General features: G+C 45.0%; 1 protein-coding gene across 3 annotated transcripts; it reads right to left on the bottom strand.

The window, feature by feature from the left end:
- Positions 1 to 38: 38 nt before the first annotated feature.
- LOC138109687 (toll-like receptor 2 type-1) lies at positions 39 to 9,527 on the bottom strand. Of its 3 annotated transcripts, XM_069013543.1 has the most exons (4): positions 9,140 to 9,527; positions 8,716 to 9,000; positions 5,244 to 5,313; positions 39 to 3,447 (listed from the first exon to the last, which is right to left on the bottom strand). In XM_069013543.1, the coding sequence occupies exons 3-4, from the start codon at positions 5,255 to 5,257 to the stop codon at positions 1,062 to 1,064; spliced, it is 2,400 nt and encodes a 799-aa protein (XP_068869644.1). In that variant the 5' UTR covers positions 5,258 to 5,313; positions 8,716 to 9,000; positions 9,140 to 9,527; the 3' UTR covers positions 39 to 1,061. The 3 variants fall into 3 exon arrangements, with proteins under 3 accessions (XP_068869644.1, XP_068869643.1, XP_068869645.1); XM_069013542.1 differs by lacking the exons at positions 8,716 to 9,000; positions 9,140 to 9,527 and adding an exon at positions 5,472 to 5,773; XM_069013544.1 differs by lacking the exons at positions 8,716 to 9,000; positions 9,140 to 9,527 and adding an exon at positions 5,574 to 5,773.
- Between the last annotated feature and the right edge of the window lie 15,210 nt (positions 9,528 to 24,737).

Genomic DNA, 24,737 nt, shown 5'->3' with positions numbered 1-24,737 from the left:
TATATTAACATATATATCAATATATAAATATAGCAACAGATAATATAATCAAATTTGACTATTTTTCAAGTACTCCGTCAGCCCATATGCCAAGGCTTCAGTATTTCTCCACAAAAATAACTGCATGGCTAAAATTTAATCAAGATCTAGACTCTCCTGTACTTAAACTCCAGCAAAACAAGCAAAGAGAGAATGTTGACTTAGAGAAACCACACCTAACTCCATCCCCTCAGAGACAATTTCAGGTTCCCATAAGAACCTCTAAAACACAAATCCAAGCACTCGGTGTTGGACTAACTCGATATAAACATCTGTATCTACCTAGACTCCCTTTGTAATCAGTGAAGAGCAATATAGTAATTCTAGGAGATACCTCACACTGAAGTAGAGAGATGAACTGCCTCTTACCCCTGTAATTTTTTTCACCGACTACAAAGGAAGAGAAGTTGAGCTGTAAGAGTTGCACGGCCTAGCGATTACATAAATATGCTTTGCAAAGTAGAAGAGCAAAACCAAGAACTGAGCCAGTCTGCAACACCATCTAGCCCACACATTAGAAACAAAAATCTCACACCCCAGAAATAGAAGGCTTACACCATTTCTGCAGGTAGGTAGAAAGGAAAGTGGTGGCAATCATGAAGAGAAAACCAAGCATGCCCAGGGAGAAATGGACACAGGGGAATACTGATTGAAGCCCTTGGCTTTTAATTTCATTTGCAAATTACAATGGCATTGTTAGAAACTAGTTGGGGATCGCGGTAACAGGAGTAAAAAGTACAGAAATACCCCACACCCAGCAAAATGCATTTAGAAAAGCAGATCAAGTCCAACACGGCTTCCAAATATCAGAGTTATTGGCAGGGACTTTTAAAGACCAGAGTATCAAATCACTGGAAAGCCTAAAATGGGTCTTTACCAGTTGGTAAAATGACAATTATCTCTATATGCAACAAAGCCAGTTGCAGTTACGAAGAAAAATAATCAAGAAAAGATTCTTAACAGTAAGAAACAGTGATATACAGGCTTTTGTGGAAATATGTTGAAACGGGGGCCACTGACTTCTATGACTTCAAGGCTCCTTTCAAGTTTTCCCAAAACACCTGCTGCTGCTCTTCACCAGCAGGCCACTCCAGGTAGGTCTTTGTGTTCATGATCTTCCGCAGCTTGCAGAACCTCTTGGGAATGGCTTTGCTCTGGATGGGCTCCAGGAGGATGAGAATCGCCGCGTCGTTGTTCTCATCAAAGAGGCGGAAATGCGAGAAGTCCAGCTCGTACTTGCACCACTCGCTCTGCACAAAGTGCTCGGACAGCACAAAGAGCGTTTTGCGGCTCTTCTCAATGGAGTCGATGATGTTGTCCACAATCCACTTCCCGGGCACAAAGTCCCGCTTGTGCAGGCAGAGCCGAAAGGGAGGGCAGGCCTGCTCCAGCTCCTGCACCATGGTGTTCTCCACCCAGTCGGAGTCGTTCTCGCTGTAGGAGACAAAAGCGTCGTAGCAGACGTCCTTGGGCGGGGCTCGCTTGGGCTTCCGCTTGGCTTGCAGCCATGCCCACGTCATCCGCATGTACCAGACCACGTGGTACTTGTAGCCGACGGCCACCAGCAGCAGGATGACCAGGAACACCAGGACACAGATCAACGACACCACCAGGGACCTGTGGCACTCCATCAGGGACAGGTGCACGGCGCCAACCTGCGCCCCTCTCACCGCCAGCGGAGAGTCACACACGTACTCGTCCGGCCACCCCACCAGCACCTGGGCTATCCTGGCCTCGTGGTGGACAAAGGAGAGGAACTCACAGGAGCAGATGAAGTTGTTGCCACTGGCATCCAGCAGCTCCATTCTCTTGAAGGACTCAAACTCCTCCTTGGAGAAACTGTTCAGCTTGTTACTTCTGACGGACAAGGCCACTAAGTTTGGAATGGGTGTGGCACCAGGCAGGGCCATCAGCTGGTTTTTTGTGAGGTACAGCTCTTTCAGTAATGGGAGCTGCAGTGCAAACTCCTTCAGGTTATTTGCACTAACATCCAAAACTTCCAGCGTTCGAGGAATGCAGGCTGTTACTTTAGGAATTTGAGTGCTGGAGAGGTTTAAATATTTCAGGGCTTTGGGCCATACACACCTATCTGGAATCTCACCAAAATTATTTTGGCTAATGTCAAGATTAGTCAGTTTGGGTAGACGAGATGTACACTCTGCAGTCTTTTCCAGAAATTTTAGAGAGTTTTGGCTTAGATTTAAAGTTTGCAATGAAGGCCAGGAACCTTCACAGATTGTCTCATATAAACGGTTAATTGCAAGCAAATTATCATGAAAGTCCAGATACAGAAGTGATGAAAAACTTCTTGAAATGTTGCATGGTACCATGAAAACGTTAGAGCTTGCAATAGTGAGTCTTTTCAGGTTGTTTATTTGTGACTCCATACCATTCAGGTCCAAAAACAAATGAAAATTCTGAATCACTACGTTTATTATCATTATTGTTTCAACAAAACTTTGCCCACTCCTTGCAATTTCTTTCATGTTCCAGTTTCCCTGCCCCTCAAGCACACAATTGACTGCCTCCAACTCTTTTAAAGTGGTGATTTCCTTCAGTAACACTATTGCTCGGCTAATAGCTTGATCTGTGAAGAAAGATTCTTTAAATGTAAGTTTTTGTATCCTAAAAGGACGTCTAGAATTCTGCACCAAGCTTTTTTTTTCAACTGGTAATTTGATTTCTGTGACTTCCAGCCAAGCGACAGAGTGCAGAAGGTCCCTAACAATGTCTGAGAATATATTACTATTTCTTAGGTTTATGATCATGTGATTTATCTTCTTAATTGATTTCAAACTTCCTTGCTCGTACTGACTGAGATTGCTACCATCAATCCACAACTTGTGCAGAAGCTCAATGCCCTCAAAGTTCCCTTGCCTTATCACAGAGAACTGCGGGCTGCCCAGGTGGAGAGAGCTCAGGTTCCTCAGGCTAGAAAAGGGGGAGCTCTCCCCCAGGTCTCTGTAGGAATTGCCTTGCAGGTAGAGGTGCTGGAGTGAAAAAAGGTGCTCAAACCACACAGGGGACACGTGAGCCAAGCTGTTATTTGATAAATCCAAGAGCTCCAGTTTTGCCAGGGACTGAAACGAGTCCTCATCTATGGAGCTGATTTTGTTGGACTGCAGCTGCAGGACTCTCAGGTTCACAGCCTGCTGCAGGTCCGGGGATCGGATGTGCTTTATCCTGTTGTGGGCCAGGTCTAATACTGTGATTTTGGCCGTGAGTCCCAGGGGAACGAAGTCCAAGCCCATGGAAGAGCAGTTGCAAAGCTGACTGGTACCACATGAAGGACAAGCCTGCTTCAGCGCTTGCTGTTCGGAGAGGTTTACAGCTAAGATCATGTAGATGGCCAACACTCGCCAGGTGTGTGTAGTTCTTAATTTGTGTTTTGCGTGGATGGACATTTTGCTGTAGGAAACAGAAAGGAGAGAAGGTAGGGTCAAATTTTAATTTTGAACAGCACCTGAAAACTCTTGAAAACCTCCACTATTTTATTAGTAATCTCAGATTAATTTTTTTTTTTAAGTGTTATCCTGTGATGTCAGTCTTCCTCTCCTACTTGAGCTTCTCAGTCCTGCAACCACGGTGTGCTGCTCATCCCCTGAGTACAGCCATATCACTTGTCAAGAGCCATAAAGGATCATCCTTGGTGTCCTGGCTTTTCATAGGCATGTTGGCTATGGCTCTCACCTCTTTCATCTCTCACATTATGCCTCCTCTCAGCAAAGAAGCTACAGCTGGATGTTTCGGCCCCAAACAGGGGAAGATGGTTAGATCATCAATGATCTGGATGAGGAGATTGAGTGCACACTCAGTTTGCAGACAACACCACGTTGGGTGGGAGTGTTAATCTGCTGCAGGGTAAGGAGGCTCTACAGAGGGATCTGGATTGGATGGATCCATGGCCTGAGGCCAGTTGTATGAGACTCAACAAAGTGAAGCACCATGTGCTGCACTTGGGTCACAACAACCCCATGCAGCACTAAATGCTGGGGTCAGAGTGGCTGGAAAGCTGCCCAGCAGAAAAGGATCTGGAGGTGCTGGTCAACAGGTAGCTGAATATGATCCAGCATATGCCCTAGTGGCCAAGAAGACCAATGGTATCCTGGCTTGTATCAGGAACAGTGTGACCAACAGAACCAGGGCAGTGATTGTTTCCCTGTACTTGGCACTGGTGAGGCCTCACCTCAAATCCTGTGTTCAGTTCTGGGCCCCTCACTTCCAGAAGGACATTGAGGTTCTGGAGCATGTCCAGAGCAGGGCAACAGAGCTGGAGAAGGGTCTAGAATGTAAGTCTTAGGAAGATCAGCTGAGGGAGATATAGTTGTTTAGCCTGGAGAAAAAGGAGGCTCAGAGGGAACTTTATCACTCTCTACAACAGTCTGAAATGAGGCTGTAGACAGGTGGGGGTCAGTCTTTTCTCCCAGGTAACAAGTGACAGGAAAAGAGGAAATGGCCTCAAGTTGCACTAAGGGAAGTTTAGATTGGATATCAGGAAAATTTTTTCACAGAAAAGAAGTCAAGCACTGGCACAGACTGCCTAGGGAAGTGGTGGAGTCACCATCCCTGGAGGTATTTAAAAGACATGCAGACATGGTGCTTAGGGACATAGTTGTGGTAGGCTTGACAGCATTTGGTTAATGGTTTGACTCAATGGTCTTAAGGGTCTTTTTAAACCAAAGTGATTCTGTGATTCTATGATTACAAACGCTCCCAGCCCTTCCAGAGTCAGCCTGCCCATTTTGTATGGCTACATGGCCCAGACAGAGCCTGCTCCCCCTCTCAGCCCTGCCAGTGGTCTGAGGTTTCCAACACCATAAACTTTACCAGAAGAGATAGGGGGGTCCCCTGCATGGAGTCTCACCAGCCTCAGGGCTTCTACAAGCAGAGCTCCTGCCACACCCTTTTGCACACTGTGTGAGCAATTCACATTCTTTACTGAAAAGGCAGAGCAAGCTGATTTGCAATAAAGTCTATCAGACTTTTCTGTAAAACAACACTAGTAATAGACGGGAATTGGATGTTACTGTCACCCTATAAACAGTGGATGTAATTATATCAACACTGATTTTAATGTAAAGAAGGGCTGTGTTTCATGCCACAGGTGTCAAAGGACACTTCACCAAGTTTGAACTGTAAACAGTTCCAATACTGCAGATGAACACTACCCATAAACCCTGAATAAGCAGAGGTTAAGTACTTACCTTGAGTGCTGCATGCTGTGTTTCAGTCTCCTCGGGTGCTGATCATGGCATCTGAATGGTCACCTCATACCTGCAAACACAATGAAAGCTGGAAATTTTTGGCAGGTCTGATGACGTGACAGTCCTCAAGTGAGAAAATATTCCACCCTCAAAATACTGTTCTCCTCAAACAAACTTCATGTTCCCAGTTTCCCAGTATCCTTTAACTACAGAGCCAGTGAATCATACCAGTTTGCACCTCTTCTCACTAGTGGTGGCTCCCCTAAGGAAACCAGGGCTTCTGAAGAGTCCAGGATTGTCCAGCATGTATGGCTTGCCCTTCAAACTCACATTTCAACCAATTCTATTGCTGCCGCTGCTGCTGCCACTGGAGATGCAAAAATGGGAACTGCTCGTGCTTGAACTCTCTTCTTTGCAAGATAAAATTTAGTGTCAGTCTCTTTTTGTCAGTCAACTCCCATTGCTGGAAAGGCTGATGCAACCATTTTGCGCAAGTCATCCTTTCATAATCACTTCCTCCACTATTAAGTGCAGAAATAGTTCCCAGGCAGAACTGCATTCACCTCCCTGTACCTCTACTTTCAATACTTTTTGTCTGGTAGGCACTGGGGGGTTGTTCACTGTGCTGATGTCTTGGGGTGACTTTATGATGTGTATCCCATATTGCTGCCCTATGCCCAGAAATTAATTTTTGTGTCTTTCTATGCCTTTAAACTGAGCATGAGAGGGGGAAGGAAAAACTGAGCAAAACTTTTTCAAAGCAGTTTGCAGCTCATTCAAGGTCACACAGAGGTAGCAACTTTTTTTTCCCCAGCTGCGGTAAGGGAGCAAGGAAGCACCCAGCTTGCAGTTTTTTCCAGTCAGCTTTTGGCCAGTTTTTCAGCTTCTTTTTCTCCAGAGAGAGACTGAGAGTTGAATTTTTTTTTCCTTCCCTGGAATTTCGAATTGTCTCCCTTTTCTGCTGGACTGCTTCAATATCAGAGCACATGAGGAGGACTTTCCACCGAGCACGGAGGGCCTGGCCTGGGCCAAGCCCCAGCCCAGAGGAGACCAAAGGGAGGACTCTAACACTTTCCCAGGTTTTTTTCTCCACAGCAAGATTTTTATTATTTAGCATTACTTTCCTTTTCCCGTGTGTTTGTTAAATAAATAGTTTTTATCTCTTTCACTTTCCTTCGAGGAAAATTTATTTTTCCCAAACCTGGTGGGGAAGGATGGTGGTGACCTGCCTTCTCTCAGAGGACATATTTCTAAATTTGGCCAAACCAGAACAGCTGAGAAACAGAACATCTCAGCACGACCAACTTATGTAAGTTCTGTAAAATATTATCAATATATAGAGTGGTACATATATTATATTAAGTGTTGGAGTCAAATTGTTTAGTCAAGGAGAGTACTGTAGAAACAGCATCCTTTCATTTCCTAGGACACTACAGTCATATGTTGTCAACAGAAAATTAATAAGAACGGGAATGATATTCTGTCTGAAGCACAAGAGACAGTCTGAAGGGAAGTATCTCTCTGTAAACATCAAAGGCAATTTTGAGAGAGGAGGTTTGGTGGTATTTATTTTAACCTGACTGAAGTAACATATGGTTGGTCAAACAGCCAAGTATGCTGCTTGCATAAAGCGGCAGGGATTCATCCTACCAGCTCTGAAAGGAAAGTCTATTACACTCAAACACTAACATTCCTGTAGCAGTTACCATTTTTTTTCTGTGTTCAGAAATTGTCACATTTTGCTGCCCTCTTGCATGAGAAGTACCTGCCTGAGAGCAGACAGACAGACTGATTCCTGCCAGAGGAATTCCTCCTGTCAGAGGGCCCACAGCTGCATCTGTGTGATCAAGGGTGGGAAAGCCAACAGAGAGCCCAAATGCATCTCATAGCAACTTCAGTCCCACTGCACTGACATTAGCATTGCACATTAGGTTAAGAAAAAAAGAAACTGAAAGACTGAGATAGCCTTGTATTTTCTGTCTACTACAGAGGACAGCTGACAACCATAACAACATTGTAAAACAGAGACAAAGCAGCTGTGGGGCAGAGCAGAGAAGGGAAATGATCTTTTAGTGAAGGGATGTCATCAACTTCTCCAAAGCCACCTCTTCCCTCTAGCACCTCTCAGCTGAAATGGTTCTTGTTCTTCAACAGGGAAAACCTTCAGTTTTCAAAATATTAACTCCAGGTTCAATGAGACTCATTCCTATATATTTTTGTCTTCAAAATTGTGCCTCCATGATACAGTTAAAAATTTTAGTTAAATTTGGGAAGAGCGTTGGAGAAGAAGACCATGTATATAATTCAGTGTGAAATGGACACACTCTTCTCTCTGTTACAGCTTCATCACCACACATTCATGGAGACTTGAGGTAAGTGCCAGCTGTTTTTTCAGAAGTACCCACTTTCTCCTAACATCCAGGCTCAGCCAGCTCTCATCATGGATCTACACGGGGCCAGGTTTCTGGCTTCTCTCAGAAAGAGAAGACTAGTGTGACCATGCCGCAGTTCACAAACCAAGGAGTCCATTTCAGCACGCTGCTTAAAACGCCAAGAAATGGGGGTGATTGTCAGGGTTTATCATATTATGCAGAGTCAGGAAGGTTTGAGGATGCTCAAAAATGCTCTCCACAAGCTGCCCCACACACAGAGACAAGGTACCAACCACCTGCCTCCCAGTGCACTAGCTTTCAAATTGAGCTGCAGCATGGCTCAAAACGACTTGTTTTGAAACCAAGGAATCTAAAGTAGGAGAAAGCTGCTGTCTTTTAAGATGAGAATATTCTTCAACTGCTTTTTCTCCAGAGTAACTGCATGTTTAGCATTGAACAAAGGTGCACCTTGTAGGTGCTTTCTCTTCTCTTCCAAGTTTAAGCTATGATTAACCTTCCTTCCTCTTTTATACTGTTTAAAACATTGAAGCCACATGCCTTCACCTACATTACATTTTCCCAAGAGAAGCACATGGATCTGCAACAAGCCTGTGCTTTTGTAACTGCAGATGTTCCAAGCATAGACACCACACAAGCCTTTGCCAGCAGGTAGATGGGGATAAGATAAGAGATGTGGTCATTATTTTTGAAGCTGTCTTGCTTTAAATGTTCCCATCTATCCAACAGCAGCACAAGCAGTACACAAACTGGGCACGATGCACTCTTTAAGCACTTCCCGTTCCCAGTCTCACACGGGAGGATCTGCAGCCCATCCCCTCCCTTCCTCTCTTTCCTCCTCTATGTCAGTGTCCACATTCAGAGCTGCCTGTTGCTTTCCTGTGTAGAAAGGACAAGTGAGCAGTGCAGAAGGGACCCAACCCAGGCAGTACTGTGCCCCAGATCCTTGCCTCAAAGAAAAAGCAGAAGCAATAAAAAAGGGAGGGGCACACAAATCCATTGACACAAATCCAGCCTGTGACACAAGCAGAAACACTTTCCAAATCTTTGTAAACAGCACAAAACTGCTTCCTCATACTTACCCCTGGTAACCAGGACATGCCAGCATGTCAGCTTGGCCGCAGCAGTGCCAGGCAGGTTGAACCCAGGATGCTCTTACCCTAAGCGCCCCCCCAAAAAGGATGGCAAGGAAAAGCCAAAAGTCAAATCTGTCCTTGCAGTCTTTGGAGCAGGAGGTATAATACTCATGTAATTGAAAGCAGAATGGCTTGGCATCCTTTCATGGTCCTGGGAACAGATCTTTTGCATGCACTGCTGGTGGCTGTGCTTTAATCTGTCTTGCAGGGCTTCAGGTATTCATCTTCAAGCTGCAACAAAAAGGTACATGATAATGAAAAGTAAACCATTTTAACTTCGTTGTGTTCCATATCAGACCTATCCTGCCAGCTGCTCAACCCCCTGGTCAGATCTTCAGACTGAAAGTTTAAATGCAAAGGACCCGATTACCTTTATTTTTCTTCTGGGCAATCCTCTCACTGCAGTTGTGGCAGAGCAGGATAATGATGTATAACTGGTTAGTCATTCAGCAGCCAGCCTATGGTACTGCCTCTTCCAAGGAAGCAGAGTTGTTGATTTATTTTTGTCATATCCTTTCTGAAAGCACTCAGAAAAACACAACACTGTTTTGCTGCCTTAACTGATGAGTTGCTTGCAGGGAAGTTCGCAGGCTAAGACATCAAAGATTATCCTAATGATATGGAAAGTTTCATTTTTCTAGCATAGTTGTAACAGCATGACTCAACAAGAGAAAACACGTAATTTCTGCCAAAGTATTTCTGATGAGTTCTTGACTCCCAAGGAAACTGCATCAACAGGAAACAGCCTACATGCAAGGCAAAGCTGGACAACGCAGTTCCTTTCTCACCTTGTCCTTGGAAGTACAGTGAAAAGACTTATTTCTGACAGGAATGCTAGGATACACAGTAAATATATATATTTTCCAGTAATATGCAGTGAAAAAAAGGCAAGTTTTGATAGCCTATTCTGAAGACCACTGTGACAAACACACACAATCCTGTTACCACCACACAGATTTGTTACTCCAAAACGAGAACAACTCACATGGACGAGGTCCCCACAATCATTGCTGCTTGTTCCCCCAGCCTGCATGGGGCTGGATGCCAGTCAACTGTGCTGATGAGTAGCTCAGCCACACACAAATGCAGGACATGCAGTGGGATCAATGGCAACCACGTCTGGCAGGAGGCTTCCTGGCATGCTGCAGAGAGAAAGGTAAAATATAAAGCTGATACCGACAACTGATGATCTCCCTTGGTGCACATGGGGGAGAGGTCTGTCTGGAAATATATCCAGTTGAGTACAACTTCCTCTGAGCATCGCCCAGAGCTTCCTGCATCCCTGTGCAAGGGGTCCAGCTCCCAGAGAACATACAGGGATGGGAACCATACATGGGGAGAGGTGTTGAAGACTCATGCTGCTCAGAGCAGCCTTGACCTCAGCTTTTCTGACACACCAGCTTGGCTACACCAGCCCTTATACTTTCCATATTCACAACCCTGGATGTCCATAGGCATGACAGAGGCAGAGCCTAATCAGGCTGTATGACTCAGAAACCTGAAACACACACATGGTACTGGGACCTCAGAGGTCAGCCCAAATGTACTTGGGCTCCCTGCTGCCAGGGATCCATCCCCTAAAAACAGACATAATCTGGAAATCATATTTTCTTTTAAAATATTTTCTGCAATTTTCATAGTGTTGATTGGTTCAACATTATCAATGTACCAAGCTGATTTTTAAGTTGTTTTAGAGATCTTCAGGAAATACTTCTGTGTAGCTTTCCCAAGGACCATTCACACAGTGTTTTGAAGGACTTTTTTCTTTGCTCTATGTCTATCTCACTCTTTTGTGTTTTTCAGTTTGCTTTGCTGTATCCCAGACTATACGACAGAGGTCATCTATTATGGGCTGCCCAGAATGGTATTTGGACACCTAAGCCATATTTCCAGTTTTTAAACAAAGATGTGCCATTCCTGTTTCCAAACAAAGATTTTGCAGGGTTTTGGGCAGAGCTACAAACACTTATGGCTATGGGCTCCCAGCACTGCACTACCAGAGGGGCAGGGTCAGGAAGAGAGAGGAATGGATCTCTTATGCTCACTGTTTCAACAGCTTCTCCTTCATTTCATCTCACCAGGAGAGAACATACCCTGTCACAGCCCACCGGGTGCAAGCCATCACTGGCAGGCTGTTGTGAGGAAGTTAGGGTTTAACATCCTGGCTCTGGAATTTCCCATAAGGAGGAAAAAAGCTTTGCTAGCTCCAAGGAAAAGCTCCTTCAAGAGAGGCTGGGCAAAGGGACATGCATGTTGATGCATTCCAGTAAGGGAAAGGTTCAGCAAATCTTGTCTTGCCTCATTCAGAGGAATGCATAGACATATTTTGTGCTTATGCCTACTTAGTGCTAATAATGAAAAAAGTATTTTCTTTTTAACCTTTTGGTTTGGGTTTTTTGTTTCTTGGGTTTTTTTTTTTAATGGAAAGGAAACATTCCTGGGAATGGGAGCAAGTCATTGCAGAACCAGCTAGAGTTTGTTTCCTGTACGGAGGTGGAAAGCACTTTGCTGGGATGCAAAGATACGTATTTAACTGCTTGTTATACAAAAGAAAAGAAATTGTGTTTAACAGTTGGGCAAGAATCTGAGCAGGAAATGAAGCAGATCATTATCATGCACCATAAAAATATCAAGATTTTTGTATTTGTTCCAAAAAAGATAATGCCAGGATATATTTTGCACAGGTAGTTCAGGCTTCACATTCATCTGCTATCTGATGCTCTCTATCTGATGCCATGAAGTATTTCAGACATAACAGTGGACTTCAGAAAGAGAAAACTAGTCAATTCCAAATCTTTTTTTTCTCAGCTATTCAAGACCTCAGAAGTTCTTTCTTCTTTTCTGGATTTACAGCCTATCAAAACTCCACATTTTTTAAAAATACAAAAATATCTAAGGTACTATTTCCTGCAGTTTTTTTGCTCACTGGAAAAATGACATGTTTTGTGAGTCTCTTGCAGGGATTATTTCTATTGTCTTCTTTTGCAATTGTATAACTTTTAAAACAAACCTTTTAGAAGCTTGACTTAAACCAAGTTGTAAACATGCATGAAAACATAATTTTTACTGAAAATTAAAAGTCTGATCATAAAAAGATGCCAGAAAATATTTTAAAAGTGTGTGTGGTTTCTGATAGGGCCACCAAACCATCTTCAAATAATAAGTAATTTCCAATATCAGACCATTCTCTGACTTTCTGAATTTGAACATGATTGAAAACAGACAGCCGAAGCTGATTTTCAAGCACACACTCAGCTATTTTAATCGTTCCTTGTAAATTATCCTCAGATTGCATTTCTTGCTCTTCTGTGAGTTTTCTTGACTGTAACAGCTTAGTAATGACAGATTCAGAAAAGACCATGCAATTTGTGCCTGTGCTGCCTTTTTGTCTTTATCGCAGTATCTACAGAAAGAAACGCACCATACCAGATGATCAACCCCAAAACCAAGGCATTTTCTACTGCTGTGAAATACCTATATTTACAAACTTTTTGCTGAATGGATCTCTAACATCCTGAGTAAGTTACTTGGACATGCTGGGAAGAGCGTGGCTCTGCTGTGGCATTGCAACAGAGGTTTGTAGCAATGCTAAAAAGACTTTTGCATAGCTCTAATAAGTATAGAAAGCATGGTAACTCATGTCTCTAAGTAATTTACTCTGCCTTTCACAGCTTTTGGACAGAAGAGTTGTCAAAGGAAGAGGAATCAAAGAAAATAGAGGTAAAAAACCATCAAACAACAACCGAATTCCATCTCCATAGCTGAAACTACAGGACCAGAATAACTTGGTTGAGAGATAGCCATAAGGTAATAGAATTTGGCTACCTTACATCTGCTCTACCATGGGAAAGAGAACCAAATTAGATGCACTCTCCTACATTATATCAACTCCAGTGATATTCCTTCAATGCTTTACTCACTGTGAAGTTTGCACCTGTGGGCACAAGAAGATCTTTGTTTCTTTGGATCTTATTATCCAATGTCTAACAACTCCTACCCAACAGACCGGCCAGCTGGTTTGTTTTCAGCTTATAACTTACACAAGCGTCAGCATAAATATTCTTTTCTATTCATAGAAATTATGTTACATTTGCACTTCTTTCATGTGCTATTTTTATGACATCATTTAAAATTAATTTCCTGAATGTTCCATGATTAATAGTGTCAACAAATTTCCCTAAAATCAGTCCTTTGGAGTACTTTATTTCTCTGGGGTTCATTCCTTGAACTCTTTGTTCCCAGCTCACAAAAGGCCAAGCTGAGCATACTGAGACACACAACCCTCTGTTGAGAGGAATCTTTCTTGGTGATCTCTCTGGTGTCTCCATGTTTGCCTTTGACAGTGTCCTCTCTGATATTTGCAAAGCCTTCCAGCTGAATGGAATTTTTCAACAGTCACTACCAAAAATGCAATGAGTAATGGGAGAAGGGATGGGTAAAGTGAAGGTTGGCTGGACTCTTCTCCCCTACTGTTCAGTGGTCTAAACTTTTCTGTAAAATAAGTATTTCTCACACTTCTCATGATGAAACCCAGCCTGTGAATGAGTTTGGCTGGTTCCCTGTTTCTGCAGGTGGAGAAATCCTGCCTCCAGGCTGGGCAGCCCTTTGCGTTTCAGGGGGAACTCAGCAAGGAGCTGGCAAGCTGGTTTGCTGGACAAGAAATCTGTGAGCTCCAAACTTCTCACTGAGCAACAGGACAATATTGATACCAGTCCCTCACTCAGGGTGAGTCAGGTCTGCAACTGGATTAAGGGAGAAGGGAACGTTTCCATCCGTTTTGGCTCCTCATGTTGAAACAGCCTGCCGTCCGTGAAGGAGCTGCTTTGTGCTCCCCTCTGCTTTTTACTCCTTGCAGGAAGGCCCCAAATAAATGCCCCATCCCCCAGGAATGCCACCAATCATAAAATAATCCCTCTCCAACTGCTCTCCCTAACTCTGCTGGCACAACGATGACTGCATGCTCTGCCAAAGTTAACAAGCAGGCACATTAATCCCCCCTCTTGCTAGAGAGTCTTTCCAGACCTGCCTCAGCTTTCTGTCAGTCGCTGTGCATGGAAGCAGGCTTGTCCCAGGATGATTCCTTTCAAGCATATTTGCAAGAGAATGCCAAGTGAGCACCTAATCTGAAACGACTGAGGCCCTTGGAGGCAAGGGACCAGCTGTGCCGTGAGGCTGGCTCTTTCATTTGCAATTTTTCTTTTGTGTGGTTTACTTTGGCTGCTCGTTCTTGGTAAACATTGTACAACACTGAAACCAGGAAATTCCTAAAATAAATTTAAAAATGGACGATGACTAATAGATTTTGCTTTGTCTTTCCAAGGATAAGCCTTACTGAGCCCAGATTCTTGCCATCCCCATCCAAAGAGGAGTAAAACCTCCCTGGGAATCTATCAGGAGTGAAGAACACCTCTAGCAGGGAAGGCAGGGAGAGGGAAGCTGCTGGTCTCATGCAACCATGCTAGGACCAGCTCAGCAAGCCTTTGGAAATCACAGGCAGAGCAAGAGCCTCACCCAGCTGCCAAATGCAAAGCCCACCATCATGCTTTAGAGCTGGTTTGTCCTAAAAGGCTTGCACTTCCCACCTCACAGTTCAACCAGGGGTTTTCCGTCCTCTCCAACCCTCGCTTTTCCCTATGACCTTTGGTGTGCAAGAAAACAACTTTGTAGATAAAGCCACTCCTTTACCAGTGCACGTACTCTGCAATTAGATGAACCCCTAATGCATTTCAAAGAGAAAATCAGATAGTGAAGGTACTGAGGGACTGCAGGGCTGGAGCAGGGCTTCCTTGTTCCCTCTCCTCCAGGGTGGAAAGTCAGAAGGACAACAAGATCCCCTAGCTCCCAGTCCTCACCAGTGGGAAAGCAGCTGAGAGCTGGGTCCCCATCCAATCAACCCTGTACATTTGCGGGCAGCAGGAAAAAGACTGCTCCTGCACACAGACTGGCTTTGCCCGGCTCTGGGAAGCCATAACCTTCTGTTCAAGAGGCCTGTGGCAGGGGGAAATCACTGAGACAAGCTGTCACCACTGCTCCTTTTCCTTCAGTAAGCAGGACAATAAGGAAATTCAGGGAAGATACACCATGACTGCTCCAGTTTCATAGCAGAGAGAGGGATTTTTTTTTGCGGGCTCCCTAAACCTCTGTAAATGCTACTACAGCTGAGACACAGAACAAAAGGAGGTGCTTCTTCTGGACAAGCTTTCTGGAGGAGCCAGGTGATTAGGAACTGGATTAAGCCTTGCAGAAAATGTGGGTGAAGAAGATACGAGCAAGCATTTAACCACAGGATCCTGTCAGAGATGGATGATGCTGTCTGAGTACCAGCTGTGCTGAGACATCCTGAGCGTACTCAGAAGCAGACACAGAAATCCAACAGCAATTAATGGTATCCAAACTCCAGAGTCTCCAGACACCAGTGTCAGTTGAATATGGGACATCCCAGAACTAAATGCTAAACGCTTACGTGTCTAAAGAGGCAGCAGGATCCCAAATTTTGTCCAAGTCTCTCTCCTGGTTGTCACTGTGGTAGGACCGTTTTCTAATTCTTAAAGCACTGCACAAATGTCACTAACTGTGACTTGCTGATACCTCCTATACCCTACAACTACCTACCAAAAGAAAGCTGACAGTCCTTCTTTCTCTCCGTTTCAGGAGATACATTAAAGTCTAATGGGTAAGATGAAATTCAAGGGAAAAAAAATCCCTGCTACAGATTTTTTGCATAATTTTTGGAGGTGACATCGACATTCAGCTTCATACATAGAGCTTCTAGAAGCTCAACTCCAGACTGCTTTGATGTGGAATGCAGGGGAAAGGTACCATTACCAGATCCAGAGATTTCAGTGTGCTTATATTTCTATCTCCACTGCCAAAAATATGCTTTTCAAACAAGCTAAGTAAAAGGTTAGACTGCTTAAAAACAGCCATTCATGTGACACACAAACCAGGGAAACAAAAGAGAGGCCTATATCCTGGGAAGGCAAGTTTCAGGAAGGTAAAAGGGGCCAAGAGTGCCGGCACACACAGCAGCATTCCCCTCCCATAGCATGGGGTTTGGCTCTCAGAGCAGAGCAGCAGGCACCAGAGAGAGACAGACTGTAAGCCAGTGTGCAGTGTTTGTGGAAAGCAGAAGCAGCTGTTGCACAGAAAAACTAATCAAAGTCAGCATCTTGCACAAGGGCAAGCATTAGCTCAGCTGTAACTCCACGTAGTGTGGACTCCAAAAGGTTTATTCCAGCTCGTGAAAAATGGCCTCCTTTGTCCTCAGAATAAATTGTACAACTGGAAAACAGTTTTCAGAATAAATTGTACAACTGAGGCTAGTTTCTGGAGCTGGCAGCAGGTGGCACACAGCATTTCCACCTGCTGCTGGGCAGTGCTGCAGTTCCCGTGGGTTCAGTCATCTTAGACGTCATTCATACAACCTGTCTGAGAGACTGTGCTGCAGTGCAGAGCCTGCTTGTGCAAATCCATGTCAGGCATGCTGTGGTCTGTCTTCTCCTTGTACTTTTCTAGGAATTAATACAGATACTCATGAGTAAGCAGACTGATCTAAACAGCAGTGGATGCTGACATACTCAGACACTTAAGGAGACCTGGGCAGCTCCAGAGGCTTCCTACTCCTTTCTCTCATGAAATGCTTCCTTACCAGGCTCTCTCTCAGATCCCAGACTTGCAGACTTCTCTTAATACCTGCAGCATGTTCGAGGCAACACTGGGTCCACAGTAGTAGTAATAAAAATAATAATAAAAAACCCCAACCAGAGCAGTCATTAGGCATTATTCGCTGCAGGAATACAGGGGGAAATTTGAAATTGGCAAGTCAGTCCCATTACTGTAAGGATACATTTGGTCTGTCGTCTGTTAGAACACATGGCTGTGTGTGCCTGGCAAGTGCTTTAAAGTTGTTCTTTTGATCTTTGCTAAGATAAAACTGTAATATTTTGTAGGCATTTGAGAACATTAGTTACTGGCCTAGTTAAAAACCACTTAACCACTTGGAATTGGTGCCATCTGTTTCCTATTTTTATTCATAGAAATCAATACTCAGTTTTTTGAGGACTTCTCTAACAAACTCTCTGTATGAAACATGAGTGATGCTCTGGCCAAGACAGCTGAACTTGTGCTTGACAGGTTCCCTGATGGGGCTGTTCAACTGACATAGGACGACTCAGACAAGGGGAGCAAGGAGAAGGACAGGACAAAGGCCAAGTCCTTTAGCTCACCCCTCAGATCAGCTCTTTAGAAAGAATAATACTGTCTTGGTTAGATTTCAGGTTTCTCTATTACGGGAAATAGCACATGAGGTTCTTGCAACCAAAATCAAACCTGCAGCTTACTGAGCATCAGTCATGTCAGCCATTCTGGAAGATGCACCCAGGCTTACAATTTACTACGGAAGATAAGAAAAAGAGATAAAAAATATTTCACATTCATTTAAGGATTGTGAAGCATTTGTATAAACCATTATTTGGTCCTCAGCTAATTGTAATTTATCAGTACTTAAACTGAATTATTATTAAAAACCTTTCAAGAGAATGGAAAGGTTGCTTTCTTTAAAGAAGTCCAAACAAACCCTCCACCAAACAGTGAATAAGCAGGCCATCTATAAAAGGCACAAAGATATCTCTCCTTAATGATATCGTGAATTGAGGGCAATCACGAATTGCATATTGCTGTAGGGTATCACACTGGGTCATAAAGTTCAGCTACTACAAGATAAACTCATAATCTTGCCTGTGAACCTCACTCAGAAGGCAGAAATACTTACAGACAGGAAAAGTTTGTGTCACTGTGATCTCAGCAGGCTGTCCACCCCTGGGCATTTCCATCAGGACTTTGTGTCCCAGGTTTCTGCTTGCCATCAGGGGCATCCCACCCTGCAAGCCACAGATGACTCAGGCCAGGCCACGCTGAGCTGTGATGTTCAAGACTGCAATCAAAAGCAAACCCTGCAAGCCGGGAGAGGAAGACCAGCTGCACTTGCTGTGATGTGTGAGTGGTGAAAGTGATAGCAAAGTGTCAGGAGAAAATTGCTCAGCCACATCTGTGCTCACCAGAGGGCTGGTGTGGGAAAATTGGACAGCTGAGTTTTGATTAAGCAAAAGGCACCTATGGTCTGATTTCTAGCTGCCCTGGAAAGTGCAGTACATGCCAAGAACATACAGATGGGAAAAACTGAAACTTGGTGTGCTAAGTCATTTGGTGAATGCACAAACTGCACACAGTGAGAGCCTGAAATCAAATACAGCGAATGCCTCATGTCCTTAGCCAATGGGAGAGACTGGAAGGTGCCTAATTGAAGGCTAATAATGAAAGGAGGAAGACAATCTGGGACTAAGTGGAGGCTTTTACCAACAGAAGCAGGGCTAGTATCTCCTCTGGTTAACAGCTGCTTGCTTGTCCGCAGTGGGACTGATCAACCTGCAGGCAGCTCTGGAAAGAGCTGATCAATACGAAGCTGCCACTGAGCTCCAGAAACCATTCACACCACAGACTGTGGGTTGTGTGGCTGAGAAGTGTGGGGGAAGGCAAGGAGGAGCAAGGGCTTCCCATGCTGGTTTGGAAAAAGGGCAGCAATGAGGTCATTTTCCATTCCCTCACATGTGCCACACACCCTGTCCAGGATGTACATGTGCCATCATGAGATGGGCTGAAGGCAGAATGAGCCAGCCTGCCTGCAAGCAGCTGGAGGAGCACTGCTGGTATGCTGCCTTTCTCATATGAATGCAGCTGATAATAGAGCAATAAGCTCCACTGTCTCACAGGTCTGGGGAGAGCAGTGGGAATGGTACAGCATTTCCTGACATTTCTGCAAGCTTCCCTCATGATCTCCAACATCTGGTTTGCGCTCTTCAGCGTGTCCTACACCACACTGCAAATCACCTTTCATCTAACAAGGCTGTGTTCGGTGAATGAAGTGAAACATTTTTCTCACAAAATCAGAACCAGCCATGGTAGCAGGTTCTTTTAAGGCACTGATGGACAAGTGCACTGCTGCAGCACTTCAGCATTGCATGAGAAGGAGGTTATTTCCAATTTTGAAATAGCCCTGCACTGTTATATTATTTCTAATACTGAAATAGCACCCACTGATGCCCAGGCCAGGGAAGATAGCCCACCTTCCATGTCTCTGTCTCTGAGAGCTGGAGCAGGGTCCAGGCATAGGCTCCCCCCACATCTGTGCTAACGAAGACGTGTGAAACCATTAGCTTCCCTTCACAAATTGTGCATCCAGTCAAAATTAAAACCAAATGGCTCCTAGCAAACAGAGTATTTTTCCAGAGTGGTGGGAGAAGAGGTCTAGCACAGCCTGTCAGCCCATGGGTACAGCAGTCATAACCCAGAGGATGGCAGGGACAGTCACAGGTATGATCTGCTGCCTTCTCAAAATCCCTGCACAAGAGCTGAGTTTGCTGAAGAGGATGGGGCCTTTCTGGTCACTCATGAGGGTGACAGTGTCCTTCCAAGAGATGAGTACACTTGCACTCAGCTGTAAGCCAAGCCTGGCTGCTGGCAGTTTAGCTGACAGTGACTACATCACCAGTTTATGCTAGATGAGAAGCTAGTCCACAACAGCCAGAGAAGTTAATCTGGCACTAGTTTGTATACTGGGCAGGTCCTGCATTCTGAGCCAGCATGGTCCCTGTGTGTGCAGGTTGCTGGCAGCCTCCAGACAACAAAATCTGCAGAGAGGTGCACGGGGCCACGTGGAATCACCCAAACCTCCACTGCCTCTAAACAAGGCTGCTAAAACCCCAAACAGCCCAGGGAGTACCTCCCACATACAACCAGGGGAAAAATCCTTCAGAGCAACCCCAGGGGTAGAAGAGGTTTGAGGGATTGTGCTGCTGTTGCTGCTGAAGAACACAGTAAGAAATTAAATACAGCAGAGCAGAAAAAGTGAGCTGCACAGTGCGTGGCCCAGAGTTACAAAGGAGGTGTTTTTGTCAAGCTGGCACAGACAGATTTTGCAGGGAAACCCACTCTAGAGATGGAGGGAGGAACAGCAAGATTCAGCTTGCAGCAGGCCAAGAGCGCCAACATCCACGTTAGTAATGAGCTGCAGAAGTGGGTGCAAGCCCCCAAGACCTCAGCTGCAACACCACCTTGTAGGGCTGGGACAACAAACCCTCTCCCCTGCTCTGCTCTGTCGCTTGCTCACAATGGGGCAGAGCAGAGCTACCACTGCCTCCCACTCCAGGTCCCTCAGCTTGCAGAGACAGGAAGCATCGCTGGGACTTGCCCAGCAAAGCCTCCTCCAGTGCAGGACTGGGCAACTGCCCCAAGCAACACCAGGGACCTCCTTCTCCAGCTGGGACACCGACCCAGATCTGTCTCTATGGCAATCCAACACTCACCCTGCCTTTCTGACAGGCAGAGTAGGGCCACAACAGTACAGCAGTCCTGGGGAGACAGTGAACCTTCAGTCCACCCAAGCATGTTGCAGAAGAGGATATGATAAGCCCTGCCCTGAGCCTTTTTCTCCATACAAGTGGTCAGAGAGACTGAACAACAGGACGGGGCAATCAAAGGTAGAAGTAAAACACGCCCATGGTGACAGGGAGGTGCCACTGTGCACCTTTTCCAGTAGTTGCTGAAAGCAAAGCAAGTATGTGAAAAGGGCAAAGCAAGTATGTGAAAAGGGCAAAGCAAATGGAGGTGGCTCAGTGACTAAGAAAAATAAACAGTGGGTGTTTCACAAGGATCAAAGGGAAGAAAACAAATGCTGGAAAGCAACACCCAACCTACCACTGTAAATACCAGCCAGGAGCTCACCTGGTAGGACGGCTCTGCAGGAACCTGCGGTGCTGCGAAAGCCACGACGTCCCAGGAGTCACTGAGGCTTCTCCAGAGGCAGAAAGAAGTTGGGTGGTGGAGCTGCAGGCACTGCCAGCCCTAATGTAGGTTGTGGAAACCTCCCTTGCTTCCTCCCCTTCCAGTCTCTTCAGAAGATTAAGTTAACAGCTCTCCAATGAAGTCATTTGCCCCCGGCAATCAGATCTCTCACCTGTCCTCGGAGCTTTAGGCTCATTCTGCCAGCATCGCTGCTTGCTGGTCATCGCTTCTTCCAGCAGCTGGAACAGTCCGGCACGCCCAGGTGCAGCTGCAGGAGCGGTAGGACAGATCTGCCAATTGCCACCGTGCTTGTGACAAACTCGCAAGAGCAAGCGGCAGCGGTGCTCCCCAGCTGAGCCTGCCTTGGGGACAAGCCCTGTCCCCGCAGCTCTGACCCCGCAGGGAGAGCTTACAGCTTGGCCTAGCCCGTCTGCTGCTCCTAAGGAGCTCAAACCAGCCTCCCAGGCCGGACCGCTGGCAGCCAGGCTGCTGGGCAGTCCAAATCCCTCCCTGCAGGAGCCAGCTCAACGCTGTGCCAGCCCCACACACCAACAAAAGCGGGTCCCAACGGAGCACTGCCCCTCTCCTCCAGGGAAGCTGCGTTGGATGCTCCCCTTCCCGCAGTTCTACAGCGTAATGCTGTGAGGGGCTTGCTGCAGCCTGGCAAGGCTAGGGCAGGCAAAGACCCTGCTGCGGATTCTTTTTGCCCAAATGCTGTGTCTCATAGTACCAATAAACCTCCAGGAATATTCTCTGGCTCCATAATGGAAATACTGGCCCAATCAGGCAGGCTTGGCCATTACACCTTGTGATAATCAAGGACAGTGATAATGTGGTACTCCTCAATACAAGTATAAGAAGCCACAAACCTGATGGGAGCAGAAAGCAGGGGTGGCTGTCACTTCTTCCTAGTTCTCTTCTTAGGAAAACAGTCAATGCCTGGAGACTGTAGTGCTCACACTGACAGAAGTCAATACTGAATGCTTGGAACTGCACCCATGGGGATTTCTTTCCCCTGCTCCATCATCAGCCCTACTAGTGAACTGTGCAAGTTATTGCTCATTTATATATATGTTTTTGGTCTTCCCTTTCCAATTTTAAGCACTTCTTTGGTTAACCAAAACCAACTTTTGCTAAAGTCTCTTAAAAAAAAAAGGGTACCAGTTTCAGAAGGATTAGTGAAGCTCCCAATGCCACACTATAGGCACAAGGCAGGAAGTTGGAAAGTACTTTGCTCCTGACAATGAGATGTCTTTAGAACAGCCTCTCCAGTTCACTCCAGCAGAATTACAATCACTTTGGTACAAAGCAATTATTTATCTTTCCCTTTACTGTAGGAGGAATGATTTTTAACTGAGCCCAAATGCACTTGCATTCAAGTGGATTGCTAACTAAGCTACAGATGTCTCCTGATGGCAGCAATTATTTCTAGTGACCTTAATGAGCTTGTTACATTCCTTAGCTATTGTTATGAAAAGTTATATGAAAAACTTTGCCTAATACTACAGAGCTCCTGGGGGAATTACTTCTTGATCTGTTCTGGTTTGATTAAAGGGAATGATTGTTTCCTTTCTTTGCAGTATTTCTCAAGCTCTTTGTGGCTCATTCCCCTTGTCTTTTGTTGGCACTTTCAACAAGTCTGATCAAATTTTTCACACAGGTCCTCTTTTCCAAACATTTCTATCTGGTTTTGCTCTCCCTAAATTCGCCAAGCCTTTGCTTGGTTTATTGCATACATTTTTTTTCCTCTTTTTTCCAGATTGATTGACTCTGTTTGGAACATACACTTTACTTACAACAGGGACTCAGTTCCTATCAGAACTCCATAGAGCTTTGAGGTTGTTGTTATAGTTTGTTGCAGATGTAAGAAATCCATGTCCTTACACTGGAACTTGAAGAAAAGCCTCCCTTCAGTGCTAGTAAATAAGGATCTCCTTGAAACATTGAATGGAATTAACAGAAGAAACTAAGACAACTAAGCACAGCTTTCCATGTCCTCTCCTCTCTCCTGTGCCTTTTAATCCAAAATCCATGCATGCTATACAACAAGCAATATTATCCAGGGAATCAAGAACTTAATTGCATTTCAAACCAAAGGATCACTTTTTTTTTTTTAAATCTGTATTTATTGTGTTTGTACTCCCACTCTATTCCTCCTGAAGTCTCCTACCATAGGCAGGAGGTGCACAGAAAGCATGTCAGTGGTTATGACTATTTCTCATGGCTTAGTACCAATTTCAGGAGCATCAAAGTTCATAGGAACATGTGAACTTTCCTTCAGAATCACAAGCAATTACGTTTAAACTCGAGTCAAACAGATTCCTGCCCCGCACAACACATCATGGAAAGCAGCCAAAGACTCCAGGTGCTAGTTCCTGATCAAGCAATTAAAACACCACAGTTCAGAGAAGCATTCAGTGACGATCCCATTTTTCTGACATGGAAACCAAAGGAAGGCTCAGGAGCACCTTCCACATGAGCAATTAGAGCAGGTAAATGTAGCAGCTTTTGAGTTTCCCAACCAGTCCCTGATCACCTTCTGAACTAACCCAAACACATGAGAAAGCACAGCTGGCAGGGTAAAGCTTATTTTGCAGGAACTGCTGATTTACTGAAACAAACCTTTTGCGGAAATGCACTGTTTTTGCCAAAATATTTCAAGCCCTGGAATGGCATTTCTGGATGAAACCAGCAAGATAAAGGAGCTGGTCTAATATCTGAGCAATGTAGTAAGACTGGCAGGGCCAGAATTTAGGTCTGAGAGCTCAGATTACTGAGTAGCCTTGCATGCAGGCTGTGAACTATCTTGCAGTGCCTTTTCTGCTCTGCCTTTGAATAAAAACAAATAAAACCCCCTTGATTTCTTATTGTCAAACAGACCTCTTGGCTTCCAGTCACTCTGTGAGCAAAGGGCAAGAGGAAGTTAAGTAGCATAAAGTAAGGAACTTGCTCAAGCTCACAGAATCCTCAAAATAGTGTCTGGACCCTGGTGGTCTCCAGTCTGGCCTCCCATGAGGAGAAGGACTGCCACCACCACTACAGCAGGTCACATTGTGGCTTCATTCAGCCACATCATGAACATCAAGCAGAGATCTGTCCACCTGTTGAGGCACGTGTTCTCCTGCAGCATCACCCTCCAAGGGACATCATTTTTCCTCATGTTCAACCTCCCATGTGGCAATCCATGACCACTGCCATAATGGCTGTTGCCACCACAATACAGAATTTGGTCCTGCCATCTCTGTGGCTCCTCTTAAAGCACTTGTACAAGACAGCTACAGGATCCGCCTTCACTCTCTCTTCAGGCTTGACAAGTGCCCTTGTGCCAAGGACATCTCTGAACCTAAGGGATGCCTCCCCCTCCTTTTGATGTCCAGACCACTCTGCCATGAAGAAGAAAAGACTCTACAGGAAGGGTAAGCAGAGACATCTTGCATGATGGACTGGGTGCTGGCATGGGTGGCAGCACTTCCTCAGATACTTTTCCCACTAGAGAGTTTCAGTCTCCTAACATGAGCCAGCACAATACCATTCTGTTTTGGGGAGTGGTGTGAACTCTGCTCTCAAATAAACATTTCTTTTAGTTCAAGCTTTGGCATTTTAAACAAGTGCAATTACATGCACTGAAAATGCTATTGCAACATGAAGGCTAAAAATAAAAACACAAAATGCCAGGAGTCACTCACAAGAAAAGTTCCTGGAAGAAATGCCCACTCACCCACACTGCACAAGCGTAACATTGTCCAAGTGACAGCTTGCATTTTGAAGCCAGATAAACAAGACACTTTTCTACTGTCAGAAGTTTGCACTCACAAACAACCATATCAGCACTATTAAGTGGCACCATTTTGGAAACTCTCTGATCTGCATCAACAGGTAGGTCCTCAGTGTCTGGTACAGATGCAATGGGTATAAGTTTGTACCTACAAATGCTAAACCACTCCTAGTTTATACCACAGAATGTAAACTTCAGAAGAAACATGTGCAGTACAGGTTCATGGATGCTCTTAAGAACTAATACTGTCCTCATTCATGAAAAAAGAATTTGAATTTTAAATCTATAGCCTTCACCTGACAATAACAGCATCCTGAATATGCTGTGCTTTTTAAAATGCACTGAATGCTCAGAC

Source organism: Aphelocoma coerulescens, chromosome 4, assembly GCF_041296385.1.
Source record: "Aphelocoma coerulescens isolate FSJ_1873_10779 chromosome 4, UR_Acoe_1.0, whole genome shotgun sequence".
In the NCBI taxonomy this organism is placed as follows: Eukaryota; Metazoa; Chordata; class Aves; order Passeriformes; family Corvidae; genus Aphelocoma; species Aphelocoma coerulescens.
The sequence above is the reverse complement of the archived record's forward strand: the minus strand, read 5'-3'. Positions and strand labels throughout refer to the sequence as shown.